Source organism: Bos indicus, chromosome 25, assembly GCF_029378745.1.
Source record: "Bos indicus isolate NIAB-ARS_2022 breed Sahiwal x Tharparkar chromosome 25, NIAB-ARS_B.indTharparkar_mat_pri_1.0, whole genome shotgun sequence".
NCBI lineage: Eukaryota > Metazoa > Chordata > Mammalia > Artiodactyla > Bovidae > Bos > Bos indicus.
This window is the reverse complement of record NC_091784.1, coordinates 39,055,846-39,073,115: the sequence shown is the minus strand read 5'-3', so window position 1 is coordinate 39,073,115 and position 17,270 is coordinate 39,055,846. Positions and strand designations below refer to the sequence as shown.

At 44.8% G+C, this 17,270-nt stretch overlaps 2 protein-coding genes across 8 annotated transcripts in view; one reads left to right on the top strand and one right to left on the bottom strand.

Moving 5' to 3' along the window:
- Nucleotides 1–1,967, top strand: part of LOC109578642 (radial spoke head 10 homolog B) — a 26,980-nt gene extending 25,013 nt beyond the window's left edge. For all 7 annotated transcript variants that reach the window (XM_070780210.1, XM_070780214.1, XM_070780211.1 and 4 more), the window contains one exon: nt 81–1,967. In XM_070780210.1, coding sequence (XP_070636311.1) covers nt 81–249 — 169 coding nt within the window. In that variant the 3' untranslated portion in view covers nt 250–1,967. The remainder of the gene's footprint in view (nt 1–80) is intronic.
- On the bottom strand, nt 1,064–17,270 carry CCZ1 (CCZ1 homolog, vacuolar protein trafficking and biogenesis associated). The gene is made up of 15 exons (XM_019988041.2): nt 17,083–17,270; nt 16,039–16,136; nt 15,852–15,945; nt 15,233–15,310; nt 14,128–14,175; nt 13,468–13,551; nt 11,954–12,129; nt 10,269–10,350; nt 8,310–8,371; nt 7,897–8,008; nt 4,426–4,459; nt 3,736–3,853; nt 2,801–2,959; nt 2,407–2,534; nt 1,064–1,412 (listed from the first exon to the last, which is right to left on the bottom strand). Exons 1-15 carry the CDS (start codon nt 17,194–17,196, stop codon nt 1,357–1,359), a joined length of 1,443 nt encoding a protein of 480 aa, XP_019843600.2. The 5' UTR covers nt 17,197–17,270; the 3' UTR covers nt 1,064–1,356.

Genomic DNA, 17,270 nt, shown 5'->3' with positions numbered 1-17,270 from the left:
GGAATGGACTACTGTACACCACACGACAGCAGAAAACCTGCTGAACAAAATGATACTTTCTTGTGTTTGCTTCTTCTTAGGCTAAACAGCTTGAGAGAGGAAGAGGCCAAAAGACAAGACTACGAGGTGGACATCACCGTGATCAAGGAACCGGTGGACGCCCCCTCCTCGAGTTTCACACCGAGCCCCCCGAAAGAGGACACAGTGGTGTCCAGCAAATCCATCACCAGCAAGAAAAAGAAAAAGTAGACGTCACTCTGTTTGTAAACGAGCCACAAGAACAGGCAGGTGTGAAAGGAGGACACCCTGTCTGAGTGTTTCTTGAAGACTGGGGTTTGAGCCCGCTGGGTTTAGGGTTTCTATGTGGTTGGATCACCGAAATGCGTTTTGACAGCTGAGCTGAATGAAATACACACATGGGGGTATTGAATGAGCGTGTATTCATTATGTTTCTTTTTTCTGAATTAAATATAGCACTGGTGATTAAACTTAGAATCTGATCAAACCTACTAGAAAACAGCGGGAGCAGATGAAGCCCTTTACACGCTTCTGCAGCCCCACCCTCTCCAAGCCCGCATGCCTCCTTTGCCTCGGGAACCGCCCCGGGTCCACAGCCTACCTGTCCTTCAGGTGCCACCTCTCCCGTGGCCTTTGCCCTGGTCCTTCTCCACCCGCTCCCACAGCATAGCGAGCAATGCTGCACCGACCAGAGGCCGACCAACAAGGATGGAGAGCCAGTGGCACAGCTGGAGGTTAACCCAAGACCTGACGTCTCTGTTAGGAAAGTGTCACAGCTAACAGTCCTGTTAAACTTAAGAGGAACCACCCAAAGCATAAGAATACACCTAAAGCTTCCAAACTACCAAAAAGGAAGGAAACGATCATCAGACGTAAGGCTGGGAAAAAGGGGAAAAAAAAGAATGGAAACAGAAAATGCTGAAGGTGGTGGCAAAGTCCAGATCCACCTGTCGTCACCAAGCAAACGGGCTGACTCACCTCTTCCTCCCCTTCAAAGTTCCCTGGTCTAGAAACCAGCAACCAGAGACTCAAGGCAAGACCAGGATTTTTACAAACTTTTTAAACAATTTATTAGTCTTATTTTCCAGTAAAATATTCACATAATGTCAAAAGAATGGAATGACAGAGGTGTAGCCGACTACCTTTAATTCCACATAAATATTTAAAATCTAAAAACCTCAGGAATCATCAGACTGAGTAGAAATTTGACTCTTCAGAGCAAGTATTGCTTTACTATTGTCATTAATCCAGTCAATAATATGACCAATGACCAGCCGTGGGAAACAGCATGCCTGCTGAGTTGCTTTTTAAAAGATGTTTCGCGGAGCCCTTGTCAAGTCAATCCAGGAAGAATATGTTGTTGAACTGCGTTGCGCAAAGCTTCTTGACCTCTTCTGCAAAAAGAACAGAAAACAGTAAGGGAAGAAGTTCTCACTTAAGAGGTTATAGGATATAGATCGGTACCTTATTCTAATAATTCTCTGGGAATAAAGCTGGAGATAAATAAAGGTCTTCAGCGAATTTGACCTTAAATCTTAGAAGCCTTGATATGTTTGTAAATTGAGAGAAAGATAAAAAGGCTTGATACACAGGAGACTTTCACACTATTTAGCATCTCTTCTTTGGGCCTGACAGGGCGCAAACCCGAAGTGCCTAAGACATCCATGAGTTGGGGGTTAGGAGTACAACTTCTGAAATCTTGAGGAATCGGACACAAGCACACAACACTCGAGCGGCAGCCCTGAGCCGAGGACAGGAGCTCCACAGTGGCGCCACCCTCTGGACGTTAAGCTCAATTCCCGTTTTCAGAGAGGCGTGTGTTAACTGCCGTCGTTCCTAATGCAGCAACTATTTTTTTTTTTTTTAATGCTGACTTTCTGCACAAAAGGTTTCTTTTTATTCATTAACATAGGCAAAGTTATTTAAGTCAATAAATTTTTAAGGATTTTTCACACGTCCTGATTCTTTCCACTGCCAATCACCATAGCTCCTCCAGGGTTGTCATCTTCAAGGTAGCCCTTTCAAAAAGTTCAATGCAGCAACTATTAACCCTAACCACTAGGCCACCAGGGATCTCCCAAAACGCACATTTTACTACATGGTGTATAAAGCCATGGGATTTTTTTTTTCTTCAGCATTAGAGAAAATAAATTTCTTCTGGCCTGTATCAAGTTTCCCAAGAAATAGGCAAGTTTTTCACATACTTTTTCAAGGAACTAAGTTACAGAAAAAGAGACCAAGTGATGGTTTCCTTTGAGCAACAGGGGCCTCTGCTTAACAACCTTAACAGTCACGTTTGCTCTGTTCACATGCTCCATAGCACACTGAAAAGAGGGTCTGAAACATCAGCAGCATTAAAATTCTGCTCAGACACCAAACCCTACTTACCATTGACTTCAATCAGGTTTGCATTTTTTTGATTCAAAATAACATACAGCTCCCTCTGGTCGGACTTCTTCCCAACAACCCAGTAATCACTCATGGCTTTCACGATGATTTCTTCATCCTCGTCCACTCTGTAAGACAGGAGTTTCAAGACCAGTTGTTTATTTTATATGTACAGCTGGACTCTGACAAACATTCTGAAATAAGAAACAGGAAACCTGAGCGACCTGAAAAGGTCAGGGAGTCAGTCCCCTGTGAGTGACCAGCCACTCCCGGGCTTGATGACATTCACCCAAGAAGGTGGTCAGGCCCTCTGAAGGGGCCTGGGATCACTTGGTGTTTGGAGCTGATTCTCATTAGAGAGCAGACACCTAACTGGAGAGGGGGTGAGAATTACCTTGTGAAATCACTATTGATGTCACCCAGAATCTTCATTAGATCCGGATGGACAGATGTGAGTGACACACTGGGTGTCTTCCTCATGTGAACTGTACTTTTTTCTGCTAAATTCATATGGTTGAAGTAGATAAACTTAAACTGGGGTTCTTTTTCAGACCTGTGAACACATGTTATTCAGATGGTAACATTCTGAAAGAACAATTACACGGAAAAGAAAGTTTCTGAAATATCATAGCATTACCCCAACTATACAGCCACAGTGTCAAAACCCTGTGTGTACAATGGCTAAGGTTGTGTTTTCAATGGCTAGGCCTTCAAATCAAGAACCTCAGTTAAGACATAACATTCGGCAGTAACTTCTTGGATATCTGTGACATATTCAATATGACTGAATTTCCCAGTGAGCTCAAGTATGCATTTTAAAAACCAAAAATATTTTAACTGTGATGATTTTCTTACAAGTACAGTGTTTTATAAACGGTAGTCACTCAGTTATTTGCCAACTAAAGAAAAACCCGGACTGGCTCACGTCACAGCCAGCTTCACCGGGAACACTTCTGCACAGGAGGCCGAGTGCGTTCCGTCTGCACAAAGCAAAGCCCTGCTGACCACCACTGCCAGCGTGGACCTCACAGCCTGGGCAGGGCACATGGGGAGGGGTGCACGAGGCCAAGACCAGGGGCGGAGCTGGCAGGCCTGACCCCACACACTCACCCCGCCATCGGGGAGGGCAGAGGGGATGCATTAGCCCCAGCCACCATTGTGGGGCAGAAAAACCCGGGAACAGCTCCCTAGGAAGCCCTGCAGACAAGGCCAATCAATACATGTGTCATCTGGATTCAGAAAACACCATCCACGTTCTAAGTAAAAGCTACCCTGATTCACCCAAAGCCAGTGAAATGCTTGAAAGTAACCAGGAAGCAGAGTACAAACCCAGACATTCTCTTGTTGATGTTAAACTGCTCACAGATGTCAGATGCCAGCACTGTGAGCTGGGGCCCCACGATGCTGTCCAGTCTGCGGCAGAAATCCAGTGTGGGCTGAATGGAGGCTACGAGTAATTCAAGAAATACTAGTGAGTGTCAGGGGCCAGGGGTTAACGAGCTCGATTTTCACTTCACTGTCTTAACAATATGCAAACTACTGATCTGGGAAATAATGAAATGATCAGAGCCCTCTCCCCTCCGAAATAGAAGAGACACGGGGCTCAGAATTAGTTATATTTAAGATGAAAAAGAGGCAAAGACTCATCGCACTGTCAATGTGGACTGCAGCATGCCCTGCGGGGTGGTAAACTGACTGGCTGCCCTCAGTAAAAGGAAGGTCAGATTCTTATTTAACAACCACCACAGCAGCACTCACGGCCCGGTACCGTTGGTCCATACAGGTATTACCTAATTCTAAAGCTCCTTTGAGATGGGCGCTCCCTGTGATCGCATCATGGGCAAGAAGGCACAGAAGCAGGCAAGCTGGGACTTTAGCGATATTAGAAACAGCGGAAGCCCTCGATGGGCGATAGGGCTTAACGCGGCCTCCGTGTTGCTACGACAACGTATCTATCATTCAGGAATGGAAGGGAGCAAAGTGTAAAGAGACAAGGCTCAGACACACATGCGTACCTACCATCGATCATAAAGCACACAGCTGCGCTCATGGCCTGGGGTGAAAGAAACCAAGATTAGGACGTGGTACAAAAAGAGGACTGAAATAACCGAACGCAGTGGCCTCGTTTGAATCTTTTTTTAAACATATCAACTTTATAAGGACTTTCCAAAGTCAGCTGAAGGAATCTAGATGGGGCTGGATATTAGATGATATTAGGGAAGTATTATTTTGGTCAGGCAGGATAATGGCAGTGCTGACGCTAACACAGACGCCCTTAGTAGTTAGAGATGCAGAATGAACTCTGAGGGGAATGACAGGATGACTTAAAATGCGCTAACAAAAAAGCAAAATGTGTAGAGGCGAGAGATATTATCACCATAATGTTAATCAAGCTCTGTGATACGTACCTGCGTATTCATTATTCTAATCTGCTTGTGTGTTTTTGAAAAAACCCCAGTAAATTAATGTCACCTGGCTTGCTTTTTTATTATAGCAAATACTGCAGTTTTGATGGGAGTAAGTAGCGGGAACCTACAGCAAGCCAGAGCGTAAATAGAACAGCCAAAAAATATTTACATTTATCAAAGTCGTGTAATAGTGTTAAAAAAAAAAAAAGGCCAAAACAGAACATGTAGGCTTGGGACTTCCCTAGTGGGCCTGTGGTTATGAATCTGCCTTCCAGGGCAGGGGACAGGTTCAGTCCCTGGTCGGGGGACTAGGACTCCACGTGCCTTGGGGCAACTGAGCCCACATGCTCTAGAGTCCGTGCTCTCCAAGCAGAGAAGCCTGTGTGCCACAGGACTCAAGGCAGCCAAAAAAAAAATACAGGTTTGTGATGAAAATGCAAAAGACTTCCTCTTCTGAGGCCTGCTCCCCCGGCAACCACTGTGACTGTCTAGATAATACGGCTACAGCACCATCACCCTGGCTGTCATGACGGATGCGGCTCCTCTTCAGCCATCACCCCTGCCCCCTGCCCGGTTTAAGCCACTCTACTTCCTCCGCTGGACGGTCACCTTGCAGCCTCAGACGGCTCAGTCCTCACGCCTCCAGTCACAGCCACTCTTTCATGAGGGCATTAACCTCCCCGTGTCCCTGGACCTCTCCGCACCTCCCCTTCTCAGCCTTGTTCAGCTCTCACTTCATGTGTGCGTAGTCAAAGCTGATGACATTTATGCTCCTCTGTAACTGAATGGTAATTACTATTTGCCCATAAAGAGGCTGCAGACTGGGTGGCTTACAGGCCGGTTCCACCCAATATAGGTCTTTCTTTTTGTTTCAAGTCATTCTGACTTAGATGCCAACTAGTTTGCTACCAAAATCCCAATTTCCAGCCTCTCCTCAGGCATCGAGAGACCTGGGACCACGGCTCTTCCCTCTGGCCACCACCTGGTCTCCTTGGGACGCGGCCCCTCTGTGTGACACAGGGTCCTGAACCCCGACCCAGCTTGCCTCCCTTGTGTCTGCCATCGGACATTTGTGTGCCTGACCCCTTAGAAATTTATTTAAAGAAAAGAAAACAAAAAAACGGCCCTTTTAAAGTCTACTAAAAAAGTTGAAGAATTTCAAATACATTAAAAATGTACTTGGAAAAGTAACACACGAACCCCAAGGACCATCACTTTCTCAACAACCGTCAACTCACGGATAATCCTGCCCGATTCACCGCCCTGATTCACATATTAATAATCTCTCTCCCCAGGGAAACATCGTAATTGGAGAAAAATATAAAAAACAATCAATTTCCAGAGGGAAATTTTCCTCAGGGCAGATAGCAGATGGAGAAACGCTTATAAAAGGCAATCTACTACAACTTAGTATTTTAGTCTTTTATTACAGCTGTGAATACATATATTAAAAAAGAAGCAAGACCTCAAATCAGTAACAACCTTCCATTTTAAGAGCTTGGAAAAAAGAAGCGCAAACCAACCACAAAGCAAGCAGAAGGAGGGATATGATGACTGGAACGGAAATAAACTGGAACAGAGAACAGAAAAACAAGAGGAAAAAATGAAACCAAAAGATGATCCTCTGAAAAGAACCACAAAACTGAAAAACCTTTAGCTGGCCCATCTAGACCAAGGAGAGAAAAGACGCACGTGACTAAAAGGAATGAGAGGGGAGACCGCACTACCGACTTTAGAAGACAATAGTACGAGCCTATATATTATGACAACACTGACACCGGCAACTTGAACAACCTAAAATAGACCAATTCCTAAAAAGATACAACTACTAAAACTGACTCAGAGGAGAAGAAAATCAGAAAAGACCAATAATAAGTAAAGAGATTAATGAGTTAAACACGTCCCCAAAGACAAGTCCAGACGTAGGTGGCTTTACTGTAACCAAACATTTGAAGAATTCACACCTGTCCTCCAGAAAGCCTTCAAAAACAGGATATCAACCTTATACCAAAACCGGACAAAGGGAAGACTTCAAAACGAAAGAAAACAGACCAGCAACCCCTCATGGCCCTGAGCTCACGCAGGTCAGCTGAGCCTCTGGGAGGTCTCTGGGAGGCCAGCTACAGATAGTCGGCCACGAGGGTGGTCAGCGGGGCCTGCACCCAGTCTCTGGATGTCAAGGCTTGGGTGAGCCTCCCTGGAAGGCAACACGCCCTGCGCTCTGTCACCTGGCTCTGCTGGGAGAAACAGGCACTGTGCCGTCTGCACGACTGTCCAGAGGCCAGCTGGAAGCCTGAGCCTGGTCACGAAGATCAAAGACCCTCTGTGCCGCAACTAAGACCCAACATAGCCAAAAAGAAACCACCCAACCTGACATAAACAGGGGGCTTCCCTGGTGGCTCAGTGGTAAGAATCCACCTGCAATGCAGGAGACATGGGTTCAATCCCGGGGTCAGGAAGATCCCCTGGAGAAGGAAATGGCAACTTGCTCCAGTATTCCTGCCTGGGCAATCCCGTGGACAGAGAAGCCTGGCGGGCTACAGTCCATGGGGTCGCAGAGAGTCTGAAACAGTGTAGTGACCACACAACGTAAGCTTACATCCTGACAAGCCAGTATCCCGACGGAAACTCAGACCATCCTCGTGAATTAGCGAGCCCACAGCTTTAACGTAAATTTACATCCTGACGAGACAGTATCCCGACGGAAACTCAGACTATCCTTGTGAATCAGCAAGCCCACAGCTTTAAAAGCAGAGCGGAGGCAGAATCCACTGAAGGGTGGGCAGGCGTCAAACGACAGTGGCCTTGACGGCCTGACCTGTCCACATGCAGGACTTGTGAGTCATGGCCGCAGACAGTGACCCTCTCACAAATCACGGAGCTGTTCCACGGGGACTGAAAATAAACCTCTTACTCCAGAAAGCACCCATTTCGAGTTTTACAGTAACCAGAACGTGCGAGGACACTGTTTCAAGGATCATGTGAGAGGCCTGCACACCAACTGGTGTACCTGGTGGAAGCTGTGCCAGAAAGATCTACTTTAGCATCGACCTGTAACCCTGGAGCGAGAGACGACTGTTACCTTATAAACAATTAAGTGCAGAGCTTCGTAAGTGTCGTCTGTATTTACAAAAATTTTGGGGAATCTGCATTTTGCTTCTGGATCATTAAGGTTCAAGGGGCCAGTGAGGAATCTGAAAAGCAAGCACAGAGATGCGTTGATTCAATCAGGCAGATATAAGCAGGAATATATAAACAGTGCATTCCTATAAAGGGTGGTAATACACACCCCCTTTTTTGGGGGAAGCTAGACACTACTTAGAAAACACCATATCAGAAAATAAAGAATAGTTTTAATTCATTGCAACCAAAAGGATTTCCTTTGCTGATTATTGTCAGCAAAGCAGCACAAAGGCAGTTCAGTGTTTGTGATTTTATCTTTACCAGAAAAGATAATAAAATCCAGTACTGTCTATCAGAGGGCAGGAGTCCTACCTTCCATAGTGTTGGAGGTTTCCTGGCATTTCTGCCCTTATTGGAGAATCCCTTCCCGCCAACTGTAAACAGATTTAACATCGACAAGTGACTTCTTAGATTTTCTATATTCAACGCTTTGAGAAACAGCATTCGTATCTACTGGTTGACTCCATGCCATGTATCTGTATCAGTTTCCCATATTCATCCCCACCAAAAAAAAGCGGCAGGGGGAGAAGGATTACAGAGGAACAGAAAGGACTCACTGGTTTTAACCAGAACTTCATTGTACCCCAAGTTCCACATACGGGCTTGACAGCAATAACCAAAGGCTGACGCATGCTAGGCAATGACATCAATTACTCAATTTCATCTTGTTTCACACCCTGTGGGGAATGCCCTCTCCCAATTTTCCAGAAGCGGAAACTGAAGTTTGAAGAAGTTCACCAATGCGGCCAGCTCCTGAGTGGAGGGGCCGGGTAGCAAACCCAAGCCTGTCTGACTTCAAAGTCCCTGCCTTTGGTCATGACACTGTGCCTCCTTGTAGGTTTTTATTTGTATCACATTCCTGGTTTCTTCTGCTGAAGATACACTATTTCAATATGTGTAGGAAATGAAAAAAAAAAAAAAAATCCAAATCTAACAGGCATGTTAGCTGAAGTTTATTCTTCTAAAACTTTTTGATGTTCTTCTAGCCTATGTAAGGTTTTAGCATACAACTTGAAAGACTGAAAAGCACTGTCAAATTTGACAGTAAAAACACACAGCTAACTCTCACAGACGCAGCCTGCACTGACACAAGTCCTCCCGTGCCCGTGTTCCCGCTGCCCTGTTGTACGCTTCTGTTTTAGAAGTCTGGCTCTTTAGACGTTTAATAAAGCAGCAAGAGCTTGCAGCTGCTACAACAGCACCGCCCCTCCGTGGGAAAGTCTCCTGAGGGTCCTTCTGAGGGTGTGCTTGAAAGCAGGTGCTTTAGCATCAAGCGGACCCAGAGATCAAGTCCTGGCTCTGTCGCTTACTAGCTGGGGGGCACTGGGTGAGTCATGGGGGTCTCCTTTCTGTAAGATGGAGGTGAGGTCCCCAGCTCTCAGGATGTCATGAGATAACGCAAGCTTTCTGGGTATGTATACTGTGTCTGGTGTACAGCATATACTCCAGCAACGTGAGCCACTGTATTCAAACTACCTAGAAGGGAAGTCAGGGCAGGACTGGGTCCTTCTCAAAACCTTGAGATTTCTTATCTGAAAGATATTTTCCTGTTTCAAGGCATGGCCTTAAAAAATAGAGCAAGGGAGAGTGTGTGTGTGCACGTGTGCGTGCATTCACCCTTGGGTCAAAATGATAATTTCATGGCTTATGAATACTTTACCTAATTAAAGCTAAAAATGGATGCTTTGGGGAAAGCACTGTGGTATTATTTACAGTTTTCTGCAGAAAAGTGGGAGAGTCAGTGCCATAGTGGAAAAGCCAGGCGGCAGTATAAAATCAACTCAGGACTGGATCTCCTGTTTGTAGGTGCAAAGACCACTGTTTTGTCCAAGATCGCGGGCATTCTGAGAGCTCCCAGAACCCAGCCTAAAGATCCAGTTTTCCCTCTTACACCTCTGCAGCTGCATTTGAACAAAATGCAGAAAAGCTGGCATACGTAGCTCTCCATGCTAAGTGACACAAGAGGTTTCTACACCTGCAGATTCCATGTTACCTGGATTCAACCAACTGCAGGTTGAAAACAGGGAGAAAAAGCTTCAAAGTTTCCAAAAGCAAAATTTGAATTTGCCACATGCTGGCACCTACTTATGTAACGTTTACATTGTATCAGGGTTTTTCTTAGCACGCCCCCGTGGATACCGACAGACAGCTCCATCACTGAACATCACACTAACAGTGTAAACTGTAGATGAGAACTGCCCCCCACCACGTCCCTCCACTCCCCTAAGTACCTATTTATCCATCTCTCTAGAGATTAGTACCCCATCTTACCTCAGGTTCAATATGCCTTGGAAACAGAGACGTGGTGAGGTATTTATATAAAATTCTCATGTCGTCTTGTTCTAATCCACTCCTGCAACATCAGAAAAGTACTGTGTTAAAAGCCTGGAATTGGTCTTCCGTCTTCCCATTGTTTTGTGATTAAACATCATCTCTGACTCTTTACGTGGGATTATCCAGGGAGCGTCAGCAGCTGATGGCCGCTCTGCTCCAGGTACCAGATTTCTGGGCTACTGGTCACGCTTTCTCTCACCCACCACCCTGAATACAGTGTACGCTGTGGACAAGGAACTTGGTCCTGTTATGTCTCAGACATGTACGTGGGTTTTAATTCTCTCAATTTCAGAGTAGGCAAAAAGTGGGCAGAGAAAGAAACAAACTTTCAGGGAAACCATCCACTCTGAAATGAGACAAAAGTAAGTGGCACGTGGAAAAGTGCAGAGAATCCAGCAGGCGTTGTTGGACTTGATCCAAAATCAGTTTTTCATTTTGTGTGTGTGTGTGTGTGTAATAAAGTTTTATTAAAGTATAAAGGAGACAGAGAAAGCTTCTGACACAGGCATCAGAAGGGGGCTGAAAGAGTACCCTCCTGGCTAGTCTTCAGCTGGATGTTATATAGTCATTGCTGCTGCTAAGTCGCTTCAGTCGTGTCCGACTCTGTGCGACCCCATAGACAGCAGCCCACCAGGCTCCCCCATCCCTGGGATTCTCCAAGCAAGAACACTGGAGTGGGTTGCCATTTCCTTCTCCAAAAAATCAGTTTTTCAGGTAAGGATATAAACAATGAGTCTGTATCTGGGGTTTTTTTTTTTCCTATTAAATTGAAATCTCCCTTGATAGAAACCAAGCCTCTGCGTGACACCCCCAAGGCCCTTGAGGCCCTCTCTTCTTTCCCAGGGAAGTCGCAGGTTATGTTAGCAGCCTGGTCTGTCAGCACAGGAACACTCCCTGCCATCAACATTCACAGAGCACAAACGAGGAGCCCGAAACACAAACCCCAAAACAGAATGGCTCTGAGCGAGAGGGCCTTCAGCGGGCCCCGCCCCCAGGAACCTCAGTGGCTCCTCCAGGGCAGACCCCCCCTCAGCTGCAAACAGCTCAGCCCCCAACGAGGCTGGGGCCCCCGAGGGCTCATGCACATTCACACAGCTCTTCCGGGGTTAGTCTTCGGTCATTGAGAACATTTAGTAATAGTTTATCTTTGCTTCTTAAGTAGCAACACTTTTATCAAAGAAATTATGTTTTTGTCCCTAGGAGACAAGACCCAAATATAGCTTGATGACAGCGAGTTAATTTCCTGATTTTATAGTACCTTTAACTTCTTGGATGTTTTAAAATAGTAGCTTCTTTAAAAGAAACTATGAAAATCACATTTACTATGCTAGTTCTTTGAAGATGTTTTTGGAAAAATACCAAAATCAAAATGGGAGTCGTAAACCTAACATTTTCTCCATCATTCATGGAACCAGTTTTAAACTCCCCTGCTCAGTAATTTTAAACAAAATTACCTTAATTTTGGTTTAAACAATCACTGCCTTATTTTGACAATATCTAAAAAGGCGCGTCCCACCCCACCCCACTCTCACCCCCACCCCCGGCTGTTATTTCCAGTTTGACAACCTGCTATCAATCCAGTCACTGCTGTTTTTATGATCCTAAAAGATGGGAGTACCTACCAGATGAGTTGATCATTATAGAGAAAGGCAGTGTACTTGACTATACTCAGGCTTTCTTCCATTCTGTTAATAAAGGACTGGATTTTCAAATAAGTCATTTTATCCAATGGGAAGAAGCTGATCCCACCAAATATGTCGAGTAGATCGCAGGACTGCAAATGCAACGTTTGCAAATACTGCAGGAAAAAAATAAAGCATAAAACTAATAGCACATAGAAGCTAGTACTCTGGCAGCTGAAAATAACAGTCTTAATTCGTGGTACAATTACACACTAGCAAACAGCACATTTACAAGATTAACATGGAGGTGAACCACAGGGAACTGGATATGGAATCAATACCAATTTCAAAAAATTAAGTTCAATGTCATTAGTGTCCTTTCAGCTGTGTTTTCTCTCTCTGAGGTGTTAATTCCTTATTAGTGCTATGCAGATTCGACTGACCTCTGCACATGGTATTATGGACCACGTTATACTAACATCACACTGGAAGGCATGCAGTCAGTGATGGTGGACAGGAGAGGAATACAGACGGAACAGGAACCAGGGGACAGTCAGAGTCGATGATTATGATCATTAAAGTGAAGAAACAAAGAAAAGTAATTCATAGAAACAAAATAATTGAAAAACAGACATTAAAGTAGTACCGGGAGAAAGATCAGTTGAGACTCATTCCTCTAAGACACACTGAATTTGACCAGGGATACTTCCCTGGTGGCTCAGATGGTAAAGAATCTGGGTTGGGAAGTATTCCTGCCTGGAGAATTCCATGGACAAAGGAACCTGGTGGGCTACAGTCCATGGGGTTGCAAAGAGTTGGACATGACTGAGTGACTCACACTTTCACTTTTTTCAGGGTAAAATATGCAAAATTGACACTGAAGGAAAAGGAGAACAATGTAGGGGGAGAAAGGTCACACTCATGACCACTAAGGGGAAAAAATCTGTGTTACAGCCGCACACTTCACCTTGAGTCAGTATAGATGACGCATGTTTAATGAACACGATCCATGAGAACGTGCGACTTTGCTAATTAACCAATCCACCCCAAGAAGTTTGCTTTGCTTTGGAGTAAGCCCACACTGACAGACACAGGTGGGTCAAGGATGAAGCCAGAAGACATCTCCAAGGTGCTTTAAGGAGCTGGGCACAACTGTCAGGAAGCTCTGATTCACGAGCACAAACCAAGGGACTTCCCTGGCGATCCAGTGTTTGACTCTGGGTCTCCAATGCAGGGGGCATAGGTCTGATCCCCGGTCGGGGATCTAAGGTCCCGTTTGCCATGTGGCAAAATAAATAAATAAAAAATAAACTAAAGGTTAAAACTGGAAAACAAAAAAAAAAAACAAATCTAACCTATTTCCTCACTGGTCTGACTCCGTCCCACTATGCCTGAGTCTCCACGCCAACTCCAATTTCTAGGTTTGTTTGTATGTGAGAAGCAAACTTGTCTGTATTTCTCTAACAGTCAGTTTGATAATTACCAAGATTACAAATAAAATTCCGAATACTTACTCGATGGAAGAATTTCTCTAATCTTTCTTTTAGGAGCTTGACACCTCCATCTTCCATGGCTCTTAGAAATGTACCATTAAAAAGCTAATGGTGTAAAAGATTAAGAAAAAAAAATTTTTGTCCTTCAATTTCCCAATGTAACAAGTTCTTCTTTCTCTTTTACATAATTCTGCTTATTTCATCCCGCAATTCTTTTTGAATATAGAAAATACTTACATTAGAAAGTCTGAGTTATAAGTCACAAAATACCAAAACACTGTTAAGGGATACTGAAATTTATGTAAAATCACCCAATTGTTCTGGGCATTTTTAAAAAACCTGAACTCACATCTAAGTTTCACTTTATATAAATAATATTGCTAGACTTCTTATATCGTACAAATCTTTGCACTCTCTACCTTCCTTAAGAACATGGACTCTATCATTCACTGATGCAGATATACTCTTAGGACAAGTCGGGGAAGAGAAAAGGGCTCTTTATTGCATGAATTGGTACAGGCATAAACCTCAATACTGCTTCACAGGCCCCATTATTTCCTCCCCATAACAGACACGTAGTCACCTTACAGTCCTGATAAAGAATTAAGAATCATTTTAAATGACCCACGTAAATTGGGGTAATCGGCTAGACTCTCAACCTAGAGAACATGTCGTGCTTACCTTGTACATGCTGTAGCATTGTTGGAGCACCGAACTGTAAACCTTGTCCTACAAACACCACAGAAACAGCACAGATCTCATTCGAGGGAAAACAAAAAAATTATCGATTGCAAAGTAAAGGTATAGTGACTCTTGGTAAAGCAATATAACGCTCATACACATGGTCCTATAATAGTTGTGTGCTGAAACAAAGAGGTATTTAAATTCAATTATGAACCCGTAAGCCTAAGAAAGGCTATGACCAACATAAACAGCATACTAAAAAGCAGAGACATTACTTTGCCAACAAAGGTCCGTCTAGTCAAAGCTATGGTTTTTCTAGTAGTCATGTGAAGATGTGAGAGTTGAACCACAAAGAAAGCTGAGCGCCCAAGAACTCGTACTTTTGAACTGTGGCGTTGGAGAAGACTCTTGAGCGTCCCTTGGACTGCAAGGAGATCCAACCAGTCCATCCTAAAGGAAATCAGTCCTGAATATTCATTGGAAGGATTGATGCTGAAGCTCAAACTCCAATATTTTGGGCACCTAATGGGAAGAACTTACTTATTGGAAAAGACCCTGATGCTGGGAAAGAATGAAGGCAGGAGGAGAAGGGGATGACAGAGGATGAGATAGTTGGATAGATATCACTGACTTAATGGACATGAGTTTGAGCGAGCTCTGGGAGTTGGTGATGGATAGGGAAGCCTGGCATGCTGCAGTCCATGCATGGGGTCGCAAAGAGTCAGACACGACTGAGCGAGTGAACTGAACTGAAGCCTAGTTCGGCAGTTCTCTCCAGTAATTCTTGGCTGGAAAATCCCATGGACAGAGGAGCCTGGCAGGCTAAGTCCATGGAGTTGCAAAGAGCTGGACAAGACTGAGCAAACAAGTCTAATTTTTAGGAGGGCTTCAAACACGGATGAATAGAGGAAGGCAGTGGTAAGAGACAGCACATACACGTTTTTATAAGATTGTGCTCATGGAAACAACAAGCACAACATTCCCCTGTGCTGACCTTGAGAAACTTCTGCCAAAGTGACAGAAGTTAAATCTGAACAAGTCAGTCACTCAAGATAGTAACAATTTTTTTCCTAAAAATATGAAATAAAAAATGACACATTACCAGCAACTCCTCCTCTTGGTATTCAACAACTGGTTTTCCATCTTTACTTTGCTTTTCAATGATAGGATTCCGAACAACCTACAAATTTTGATTTAAGAAATCAATTATATGCGTTTTTAAATTTTCCCCTAACTTAAATAAACTTGAACACGTCCCAACACCAAAATTTCTTAAAGGAGCCCCCAAAAACAAATACACCAAACAGGAGTTTGATTTTTAAATTGCTACTGACTGTACTGTAACTAACCCACTCCAGTGTTCTTGCCTGGAGAATCCCAGGGACGGAGGAGCCTGGTGGGCTATAGTCCATGAGGTTGCTGAGTCGGACACGACTGAGCGACTTCCCTTTCACTTTTCACTGTCTTGCATTGGAGAAGGAAATGGCAACCCACTCCAGTGTTCTTGCCTGGAGAATCCCAGGGATGGGGGAGCCTTTTGGGCTGCCGTCTATGGGGTAGCACAGAGTCGGACACGACTGAAGCGACTTAGCAGCAGCAGCTGCAGTACTGTAACTCTCCTCTGATGCAATGACCAGAGGACTTCCCTGAATTCCTGACGGTAAAGATCACCCATAACTGTATAATACAAATTCAGAAAAGTGTACTGTATATGTAAATACCATGACCATCCAGAAATTTTCTTCTGGTTCGTTGAAGAACTGTCTGTTCTTCTGCGTATGTAAAGATTTTGCAGGTTTTGATGGACTAAAGGTCCTAAAAACGGTAAAAGAATATGTTAGCGACAATCCCCCAGTGGAGGTTTTAAGAATTCACTGAGCTCTGCAAAAGCACATTGAAAGATATTACCTTGTAAACTGTACAATAGCTTCACATAATCCAACGTTTCTAATTTTTTCATTCTTTTCTACTTCATTTGGATAATAAAACAAAATTTTATTTTCCTCCTAAAGTATGGAGAGAGAGAATCACAACATTGACATAAGCAGTTTGTCTGTCTTAGCTGTCGACAATAGTTGGTATCAACCTCTCATGTCATATGTGCTAGCTGGCAAGACAAAACAAAGGCCCCTTTTAGAAAAACAAAGATTATCTTCTCTTTAGGGTGTAACAAACGCCCACCTGCATGAAAGGCAATTGTGATATTTGCTAAGTCGTATGCCATCTGAACTAAATTAGACAACGATGCTGAAAACTCCATCTTTGGATTTCTTTCTCCATGCTAATTTGTAATACATCAACGCTTGTAAGAAACAAGTGTGTGCACGTGCACAGACATACACCTCCCCACAAATTAAACCCAGCAAGTTCACAAGCATTTGGACTGGCAGCCTTTAAAAGGACCGTGATTTCCTGCCAACAAAACTTGGCGCCGGACATCCTTTGAGGAAGTTACCGTCCCCACCTTAAAAAAGTAATGATAAAAAAAAAACAAAACAAAACCATCCGCTCCCATCCGAATTAACTTATTAATTCGGAAAAGAAAACTTTCCGAAGATCCGCCAAGCCTGCATTACAGGACTACCGTCTCCCACTCTTGTTTTAGTTTCTAGGCGGGGGACTTCCAGCAACAAAGACAAAAGCTCAACTTGAATCATCCAGGGTTGATGTTAAAGAGAAGACAGACTCCACCTGTGTGATTAACCCGACGAACCTTCACTCAATACACAGGCACTGATCTGGGACCTGCAACCAGACCCTGCCCGCGTTGTCTGGGCCCTGCAGCACACCCAGCACAAAACAGTCCGATAAAGGCCAGTCGATAAGGGGAGACTGACAAGCGACGACCCCAGGCGCACCCCGCGGCTGCCCGGGCCGGACCCCATCCGGCAGCCCCCTACCCGGGGCCCTCTGCCACCCACGGACGCCCGCGCGCGGCCCCGCTCCACTTACCTCTCCCTCACGCGGCCCGAAGCGCGGGTTGTAGATGAAGAAGCTCAGCAGCGCCGGCGGGAACTGCTTTTCTTGGGCCGCTCCTGCGCCGGCCCCGGACGCCGCTGCCGCCATCCCGGCCCGGCCCCCCAGCCTCGGGAGCCTCCCTCGGCCCGCCCAGAGACAGCTGCCGCCGGAAGACCGCACTT